General features: G+C 43.0%; 1 protein-coding gene across 1 annotated transcript; it reads left to right on the top strand.

Moving 5' to 3' along the window:
• Positions 1-846: 846 nt before the first annotated feature.
• PRDX4 (peroxiredoxin 4) lies at positions 847-9310 on the top strand. Its single transcript, XM_075717094.1, has 7 exons — positions 847-1099; positions 3180-3297; positions 4316-4432; positions 4970-5092; positions 5737-5867; positions 7548-7582; positions 9181-9310. The coding sequence occupies exons 1-7, from the start codon at positions 847-849 to the stop codon at positions 9229-9231; spliced, it is 828 nt and encodes a 275-aa protein (XP_075573209.1). The 3' UTR covers positions 9232-9310.
• Positions 9311-10544: the final 1234 nt, after the last annotated feature.

The following is a 10544-nucleotide window of genomic DNA, read 5'->3' as shown; positions in this document are numbered from 1 at the left end:
GGTGAAACACTGGACCAGGTTGCCCAGAGAGGTGGTAGAGGCCCCATCCCTGGACATATTCAAGGTCAGGTTGGACGGGGCTCTGAGTGACCTGATCTGGTTAAAGCTGTCCCTGCTCACTGCAGGGGAGTCAGGCTAGATGACCTTTAAAGGTCCCTTCCAAACCAAACCTTCTATGATTCCATGACTCTAAAGGCACTTAGCAGCCTCATTTCTGTTTAACCACACTCAATGCAGCCAGCACGTGCATTACATGGAGGTCATTCACAATTTGCGGCCCAGCTGGCAGCAATTCAAGACTTCAGACCTAAAGCAGCACGCTTTTTCACGTTTCGTGTATTCATTAGGCCAGAACGTACAAGCTGCAGTTGGCATAGATTGGTGAAATGAAATGCCCACAGAACCCACGCTGCCACAGATAAGAGAGACACCGGGGCAGGAAATCTCACATATTGGCAGAGCGCTTCCTTCTGCAATCACACGCGCTGGACTACATGCACGCTGTCTCTCCACATAGACGTGTATTTTTCTTTCCTCCTCTTCTCCCGACATAATTTACCATTTCCTCCGAGGCTCAAGCATGAGGCCACAGCCCGGGCCCCGGGGCCCCGGCGGCAGGCAGCGCCCAGCCCTACCGAAAGGCCGGGCCTGGGGGCAGCGGTGCCGGGCGGGGGGCAGCGCGGCGGGCCTCGGGCCTCCGCCTCTCCTCACGCAGCCGCCGCGGGGCGGGCAGCGGCCCGGGGGGCCCGGCCGTGCGGCTGCGAGCGTGTGCGAGCGGAGCGGCCAAGCTCCTCCCCGCCGGCGCCACCGCCCCTGCGCCGGGGACGTGCACTCGCTCAGCGGGCCATGGAGGTGGCGCGGCGGCGGCGGCTGCTGCTGCGGGCGGGCGGCGGGCCGCGGGCCCGGCTCTCCGCGCTGCTGCTGCCGCTGCTGCTGGCGGCGGCGGCGGCGGGAGGAGGAGACGAGGCGGAGGAGCCGCGGCCGGCGCGGCAGCGGGGGGAAGAGCAGTGCCATTACTACGCGGGGGGACAGGTCTACCCCGGGGAGGCGGCTCGGGTGCCCGTCTCCGACCACTCGCTGCACCTCAGCCAGGCCAAGAGTAGGTGCCGGGCGGGGCTGGGGCTGCCGAGGGCGTGGGGCCGTTAACGGGCGGCGCGCGGGGCCGTTACCGGCCGCGGGGTGGGCGCGGGGGGGGTGGGCAGCGCCACGTCAGGCGGAGCGCGGCGGCCCTCGGCGGCGGGGAGCCCAGTGCCCGCCCGAACGGGACGGCGCGGCGCGGCGGGCCTGCGGGCCTGCCTCCCTCCTTCCCTCCATCATGGGATCCCCCGGGGTCCCGCTGGCCCCGCACCGACCCCCGCGGGGTGCCCGTGGCCGTTTGGTCGCGGGTGGCCCTGCGGAAGGTGGCGATGGCCGCACACCCCGCGGCTGCCTGGCGCCTTCCCTTCGCCGCATCGGCTTCTGGCTGTAGCAGCGTGCGTACGGCCTGCCGGGGAGGCCTCGGGGGGGGAGGGAGGGAAGGCCCACCGCCCCTTCCAGAGCCACCTTCTCGGCGGGGTAAATTGGCAGCGGCTTTAACGTTTCGCAGACCTTTGCTCTGCGGTTCCAGAAACAGCGAACGAGTTCAGGGAAACGCTTTGAACAGCGTGCAGAAGTGTTCATGCTCACACTGAAATACTGAACAGGCACCTCTCAAAATGTTTACCAGTTATTACTGGGCTCGTTCTGTCGCTTGCTTTTGTGCCTACGCTCTCTTGTGATTTAAATACTTTATGGCAGACCTCGGTGCAAACATCTGTAATTTGTCACGGTGCGATGTTCAGGGGCACCTGTTCGAGTGGGTAGATGCTCTCCTAAAGCCCTGCTCTCCAGAGCAGAGGATGGAGAGAAGTCACATAGAAACAATCTTTGCTGTGAGAATTTACAACTTTAAATCCTTTTCCTCTACCGAGCCAGGGCATAAATTCCATTAGACACATTTGCAAACAGATGCTATGAGAAAAATGGAAAACCAGTCAAGATATGTGTAACCAATTTGGGGTTTTTTTTTCCTCCCTTTGTAGTGTAAGTTATTACAGCATTTTAGACAAGTATTTTTAAACCAAAAATGCCACATTCATTTAAAAATGGGTCAAGATACATCTTATTTAATTTCTTTTCCTTCTCCCCAGTAATGTGAAGGTCAGTTGAAGAGAATGTTTTACTACAAAGAGATTAGATTTGAGGTGTCACTATTTTGTAAAGAGCAACACATTTGAAACATTTTTGGAGAGCTCAAAATGACTTGGGTATTCATGCTTTCTTTCACTTCAGCAGTCATCGTCCAGATAATAATTAAGATTCCATGTATGTTTCTGAGCAGCATTTCCCTAATATCCTGGAGCTGCATGTCAATGTCCTTGACATCACAAGTGTATTCAGATCACCTTGTATCTCCAGCATACCGTACCCTCTGTCTCAGAATTCACATTACTATGAAAATAGTACCTGGTAGAATAATTTTTAGTATTTTAAATTCAAGGTTAATGTCTTTTGATAGGAATAGGAAATATATTTCATGTGTTTTAACTGGATTTTTTTTTTTAAACACAACTATCTTCAAGTTACAATTTGCTTAGGAGTTGTAATTTAATAAATATACACTGCATTTTTAGGCATTTGTCTCTAAACATGTTGTAGCATGTGGGTTTTGTGGACTTCAATTCCAAGTAGGTTTTTATGGCTAAAATGTAACAATATGAATTTGAACCATCTTATGCTTCTGATTCGCAACAGCTATTCATAAAAAAATATGAGATCTTAAACAGCTTCTCCTTGAGTCTAACAGATGTTCTGCCATGAGCTGATAGTGCACATGCAGTTTGTTCAATATGCCCAGATAAGGTTTCTGTGGCCTTGATTATTAGTGATTCAAAGGGCTCATGTATAAGCACAAGTTGGTCAAATTATTTGCTTTCAATGTGTACTGAAACCTACCTTTCTTCATCATCCTGTAACCTCTGCCAGCTGTGAACTTTATTTAAAGTGGTAAGAAAGTTTCATTTTGTAACTGCGTGCAGTAGGGGTTTTTTTCGGGCAAAAGGAAGAACAGTTGACCTTGCGCACAAGCTAGCTAATGAGCAGCTTGCTTTGAACACGTGCTTCGTATTCTGACTTCTAATCGAACGTTCTTTGTATTTCAGTCTCCAAGCCAGCACCTTACTGGGAAGGAACAGCAGTCATTAATGGAGAGTTTAAAGAGCTGAAATTAACAGATTATGAAGGAAAATATCTTGTCTTCTTCTTCTATCCTCTTGACTTGTAAGTAAGACCTCTGGAGACATACCAAGACGGAGTGCAGCTACACCAGACTCATAATTCATTAATTTTTCTCTTTTTTTGAGGTCTTTTTTTTTTGTTTGGTAAGGGTTTGGGGGAGAAGGAGTGACAGAAGAAAATGTATTCTTTGCGTTTGTGTTTTCATCATGCATTGGCAAAATTGTAACACAATCTTTGTCCTAGTGTGTCCACCATTTTGTGTCTCCACACAAAAAACATAACTTTCAGTCTGTAGTACCCAGTCAGGCAACCTTTACGTTCTGTATGATGCTGTAAGTCACTGTTGCAAACAGAAGACAGCAACCCATCTGTATTTCCTAGAGTGTATGTAGTGTATCTAACACATGGTGTTTTCCCTTTAAGCTCCCATAACAGCCTAAGAACACTTAACATTATCCTCCTTTATTTGGAATGCAGTAACTTCACTGGCTGAATGAAAACATCTCTGCTTTCTACCAGACAATCCCATTCTTTTCCACAAAATGAAGAAAAGAGGACAGAGATTCATAACTACCTTAATATCGTAAAGGAAATAACGTGGCTCTTGGCCCTTAGCTTCAAGGCCATAGAAACTGTGATCTTTACCACTTTATTTCTTCTGTAGTGGAAAAAGTCCAAGTCAAAACAGTTAAAATTTGCAGACATGCACAGTAACAACAAATTATAGTATGTTCATCTGAAAAAAAATGGCATATTGTGCTTAAATTCAGCCACTTAATATTCATAAAGTCTAAAAGAAAGTAACTGTAAAACCACTTGTATCCAGATTGTAATCTAACTGTAGGTTTATAATCTTCTTCAGTAATAAACTGTTTGTAACTAGGCTAGAGTCCGAGTCTGGAAGATTTGTCAGGCAGCATTTTGGTTAAATACTCAAGGAAGCAATAAAAAATAAGTAAAAGCTGAAATCATTTAAGATAATTCTACAGTTTTAAGTTAAACAGAGAACTTATTGGATGTTTCATGAAATTTTGACTTTATCTTGTCTTAAATTATCTAGTACATTTGTATGTCCTACTGAGATAATCGCCTTCAGTGACAGAATTGAAGAATTCAGAGCAATAAACACCGAAGTAGTAGCATGTTCTGTGGACTCAAAGTTCACTCACTTAGCATGGTATGTATCTTATCCTTGTCTTTCACTAAAAATTATTCATGGGTCCATCTTAGCTGAAGAACTGTATCCCCAGATTTGTAGCCTATGTAGGTATATCATAATGTGTAAAAGCATGATACTAGTGATACAAATCTTTACAATATTTTTCAGTGGTAAAAATTTTTAACCCTAGTGAAAGTACCTTTATCTTTGAAGTCTGTTTAATATGTACTGCTTGAAAAATATTATGTCTCAGTCCAAAAAAATACTGCAAATACAAAAAAAATTCACTCTCCCAATTCATGAGCACATTGGTATAAAGCAAATACGACTGATAAGAAAGAAGTCACTATTAATAGATGTGGCCAAAAACTTCAAAAGATCTACTGAACATTTTGCTCGAACCATAAATAGTATTCATCTCCCTTGTGTGTGGAAGAAGAAAAATGCCACTTTCACTAAATCCTTCTGTCTGTACTGCTCTGGTTTGTGACTTAACTTTGTGTAGGGGATATAAATCTTTATGAGAAATACATCTGTATCTCATTTCCTTCAAAGGATTAATACTCCTCGAAAACAAGGGGGACTTGGACCTATGAGGATTCCACTTCTTTCGGATTTGACACACCAAATTTCAAAGGATTATGGTGTATATCTGGAAGATCAAGGGCATACACTTAGGTATTTCACTTGGTTACAGTTAATTTTGTTCTGCTGGAGTAGTACTTCCTACTTTGTATCTAAAGAAGCATTTGAAATTTTTCTTTGAGAGCAGTTTTTACTTGGGGATTCATACTGAGAAAATATATATTGAAGAACACAAAAAAACCAGCCATAATGAGTCAGAACAGGGGTCGACATTAATACCGTGTTTAACAGCAGTCATCAGCAGATACCTAGGGCAGGGCAAACATGCAGAATACCTGAGAATTGCAGTTACTCAGGGACCTCCCAAGTCCAGGTGGAGTCAAAACTAAGGGTAACTAATGGCCTCAAGAGATACATCTTTCATAAACTTGATTAGTTGTTTTTGGGATCCCTGTAATGTCATAGCATCTGCAGCATCCCCTGGCAGGGCCTGCCACAAAGCTTGGTTTTATGTTCTGCAAGGAACTATCCTTTTTTGGTTTTAACTTGCCATTAGCTCATGTCATTTGATACCCCAGGTAAAAGAATAGTAGGTTAGCAGTATTCTAAGGTGCTGGGTATTTTATGGTCTTTGCAGAGATCAGATTCTTCCCATCCAACAGACATAAAATAGTGTGTAAACACAACACTGCAATTAGTTCTGTTTCCTAACACACACAAAAAAAATGTTTTCACAGAGGCCTTTTCATTATTGATGATAAGAGAATCCTTCGACAGATCACGATGAACGACCTTCCTGTTGGGAGATCAGTGGATGAAACGCTTCGTTTAGTACAAGCATTCCAGTACACAGACAAACATGGAGAAGGTGCTCATTTAAATACTTTCATGTTGAAGATTTTTGTTTTACTTAGACTGGAAGCTGTATTTGTAGCTTTTTGGAAGAAAGGTACTCAGTAGCATTAGAGACTGGCCTCATGCAGTGAATGAAGCTGTTTGATTGCCCTGCTACAAGATTCTGTGGTCCTGGTACCTCCATAGGTTGTTTCTAGTGTAGTAATTCACATTTTGCTTCATGTCCACAAGAATGCAGATCATAAAGCATTCCTTAGTCTGAATTAAGGCATTATGTACAAGCGTAAATCTGTACAAAATGTGAGGCCATGAAGAATCATGCCCAATATTTCAGTATGTTTTGACATACTAAAATAACTGAGATGCAGGCCATCCTTGTCCTGTGTCATTTATTGAGGATCTGTGACAAGTAATTGAGCATGTTTCATGTCAAGATATATGGTGATACTCTGAAAGTTAGACCGCCATTATTTGTGTTTTCTTTACAAATGCTATGTGATCATCTTCCCCTGACAAAGCACTCTTCACTGGCTTCAGATCATTACTTTGTCTTAAGAATTCGTATTCCCCTCAGTTCAAGCATAGGGTGAACTTTTCACATTCCTTTAACTAATGTGTTTAAATAAAAACATTCATTTTTTTAAAGATTTGTTTAAATATTAATGCACATGTTCAGCAGCTTAAAGTCCATTTCAGCTCTATTCCACCTGGCATTTGAAAGTACCTTCATCTTGAAGGTACAAATCATTATTACGCTTTGCTGTACAGATATAAAAAGATAAATGCCGATGCTTAGGCTACGCACATTTGACTAAGGACATTTAACCTCTCTTAATTAGTTATAAAGCTGTAACTAAATTGCAGAATAAAAAGCAGAATATTGACCTGCAGTGTGTTTCCAGAGTATTACATTTTTTTTCCACCTGTACGTGGAATCTCACCAGCTTTTGCATGAGTGCTGAGGAGAGCCTTCCTAGACACCTTATTGGATTCTTTGCACAGAACAGGAAAAAAAGTTCTCCACAATTCCTAATTGCATTTGTGGTATTTTGTCTAACAGCGTGCCTTAAAGCAGCGTAATATGGCATAACTTGTTGGGCTAAAGCCTCAGAGGGAGAACTCTGAACAGTTAAGAGCTTCACTCCAGAATGTGCAACTGTGCAGGTGGTCACAGGGCTCTCAGCCACACTGCATGCTAACCGCATGCTATAATCCCTTTACCCCTGAGCAAGGCTTCAAATAAAATCGATCAGTCTCTTGTGGAATCTGTGAACTGATCTCTTTGCTAAAAAATTTCCCCTAGCATTGGTTTGAAAGAAAGAAAGGTAGGTCTCTGTGTAGTCACCTGAAATTTATCATGAAGCTTTTGTTTCTACTAGAATAGGGGTTCAATCTCAGATACTGCTTTGCCAGTACTTTGTCTAGAAGGGCACAAGAATTAAACCAAGGCATAGACATCCATCCAGAGATACGCAGTTGCTGGTTAACAGAAGTGGTAGGTAGTATCACGTATAAACTGTTATGACACCATTCCATGTATAAAGAAAACTGCATATTTAATAGTTACAGATACTTACATGTGACACTTGTGTGCTGTTTTACTTCCAGTTCAGAAAGAGAATATTAAGTCCACAAAAGTAAGTGTGTGTAAGAATACTTTTACTAACTTTGTCCTTTTTTCTCTTTTTTCCAGTTTGCCCTGCTGGTTGGAAACCTGGCAGTGAAACAGTAAGTCACTGTTTATATTTAAATGCACGTACTACTAGAAAACACTCAGTTACCATTTCCGCTAAAGGCAAATCCAAAGTCTTTGCAACTTTCAATGAGATGATATGAGTAAACTCACATTATTATAGTTACAGCTCTCGGGTTACTACTGATTTCATTAGGAGCTCATTTCCCTGACACTAGACATATTCCAGTTGTTTCAAATTCCCCATGTATGAACAAAACTCTTTTGAGCAGCAATGAGTTCATGATCAAGAATGTTTTTTCCTGTTAACACCTGATGAGAGGAAGTTGGAAACTTCTCTTGAGTCTCTCCTGTCTTCTGTCCATGTAAATTCTTGGTTCCGTCGAGTCTTACTGTGGATCCTAGGCACTACCCAAAAAAGGAAAGATACAAGTTCCCAGGCTGCTGTAGTATCTGACAAAGACAGCGTGCCACTATCGGAACTCCAGCAGAGAGCACTGCTTTGCTGCGCAGTAGCTCTTCCTCCTCTGTTACTACTTGCCTACATGTGACTACAAGCAGAAGAGCTAGGGTTCAGACAAACACACATTGAATGCGTTTGTGTTCTCTGGGCTTGGATCAAGCCTCAGCAGAATAATGAAACTTTCAGTAGAGGTCTGAGCCACCTAGGTCAGATGAGATCACTGTCATTTATTTGAGCACGTGGCTTTCTTCTGAACCATCTGGTGATGACAGAGCGTTGTTGTTTAAGGGCTGTCTTGACAAAAAGCAGGTCCCAGCAGCCTCTAAGCACAGTAGTGAGCATTGTAATTGATAGTAAAAAGAGTGGTATGTTAAACCATGTTTCTTTGCTGGATGTGAAAACGTCCCAGGATGACTTGAGGCTAGGAGTCACCTCTTTCAAGCTAGCACAAGAGTGTCTTAGTGGGGAAAGCTGGATAGCAAGACTGCAAAATGAAAGAGGGCTGGCTGGCCTAGCAGACGTATTTGGCACTGAAAAGTTCAGCCCTCCATAACCATGGATTGCCTATATAATACAACATTAACATACTTTCTAAAAAACAGTCTTGCAATGCTGAGGCTAACAGCTCCAATACTGCCAATTTAAAGATCTAGAGCAATGCATAAGCATTCTCTTTCTCCTCTGTGCAAAAGATGTAGATATTTTAAATAGCGGAGTAGTTCAAAGACTTTCATGAAGATGTAGCCATGCCTTCTAAATGTGTTTGATTTAATTAGATCAAACCAGAGGAAGCCATGAGAGTGTGGTGGCCAAGGGAAGAACTGTAAGTAAATTCTAAGACTCTGGATTACAGGCGTTAATTTATTAAAATACCTTGCTTTTGGGGCAAACAACATAGATGTATGCGCTCCCAACTGTCAAAATTCTTCCTTTGGTAGGCTGCACTCTCTCTTCCCACAGTTAGTTAAATCTTTCTGCTTACTGCTGTTAGGTACCTTTGGAGATAAACAGTAAGCTAGTTTCAAGTCAACGGATAAATTACTCTTCAGTGTTGCTTGCGGGTTGGCCTAGCATCATATTATGAAATACTATGCTGTTCTGCTTTTATAGTTTGTGATGTTTGCATGGTTTTGTTTTTAGACTAACATTTTCATTTTCTTTCTTGCACAGATAATTCCAGATCCAGCTGGAAAACTAAAGTATTTTGATAAACTACACTGAAGCTCTCTTCTGTTGAATTTCACAGGTCACATTCAACTTGATATTTGCCAATAAAATATCATTAATTTTGTTACTTTCATGAGCTTGACTAATATATAACTATGGTAGACCATTAAAGGTCTTAAAGGTGCTTAAACAGGAGTCTAACCTGTGTGAAGCACAGTTACCTCATTAGTTACAGAGAATATTCTTGTGAAATACGTGTTTTCCCTGTAAGTCTTCTTTAGACGCTTGGTTTTCCCAAAATTTACTCTTAGCTTCTCAGGCTTCGATTCATGACTTCTACTATTGATAGATTACTTAATTTCTGAAAAAATCTTGTCTGCTTGGTCAGATTCTAGGAGCTACAGCTAGAAAAGAGCCACTTAGTTACAGTACATTAGTCTGTAGTCCAGAGGCAATACCAGCTAACCCAAAAGCCAGAAATAAGTTACAGTTGCTGAATTAAATTTCCAGTCTGTCCAAAGCTAGAAAACATTTTTAAACTACTAAGAACATATCCTACACTACATAAATCCGTAGAACTGCACTGAAAAAAATACAGCTATGCCAGTTCATGTGGTTCAAGAGCTGAACCAGGGATTTTTTCCATGCTTGTACTTGTAGTGTATATGCTGATAAGATCGATTCCGTTTCACACGGTCTGAATTTTTTCCCTGGCCCTACGCGGTTAACAGATGTACAGGGCGGTTAATGTCCTGTGCTGATCCACTCGTTAACTGTGGCTCCTAATTTTAAGGGAGTACTTACAGTGTTTCCCAGGATTAGTATTGACACGTCCAGTGGCTGTCAGAAACTCCTGTGGCTCTTGTACATGAATTTCTTCTTTCAAGGGAAAAAAAGAACATCTCCATGTCAGACATACTTCATACTTGTCTGCACTGGAGATCCCTTCCATAAGAATGCCTTCTCCTGCTCCTTCCCACCTCTCCCTCTTTGTAACATTGGTGTTCTGGAGTCTGTGCAACTGGGAAAACAGCACCTGAAGTCAGTGTCAGCCCTTCACCAGGGTCATCCTTGAAAAGGCCACAGCGAAGGGGCTTCCTCCCTGCTCCAATCCAGCACTGCTACGTTATTGCTCTTGGTTGGATCCCACACTTGTGAGACCTTGCTCCCCTTCCTCCAGCAGGCCATACAATTCCCTTCCCTATACACAGACACTGCAGTTCAGCAGAACTAGATCAGCAGTTGCATTCTCACTGTAAAGTTACCTGATTTTGTAGACTTCGGTGAGTATTGAGCAGCTCTCCGGATTAGTCGCTGCAGAGAGCAGAAGCAGCTGCTTGACTTTTGCGGTGGAGTCACCATCCCTG

Source organism: Pelecanus crispus, chromosome 1 (assembly GCF_030463565.1).
Source record: "Pelecanus crispus isolate bPelCri1 chromosome 1, bPelCri1.pri, whole genome shotgun sequence".
Classification (NCBI taxonomy): Eukaryota; Metazoa; Chordata; class Aves; order Pelecaniformes; family Pelecanidae; genus Pelecanus; species Pelecanus crispus.
Note: the sequence above shows the minus strand (reverse complement) of the source record. Positions and strands in the feature narration are given on the sequence as shown.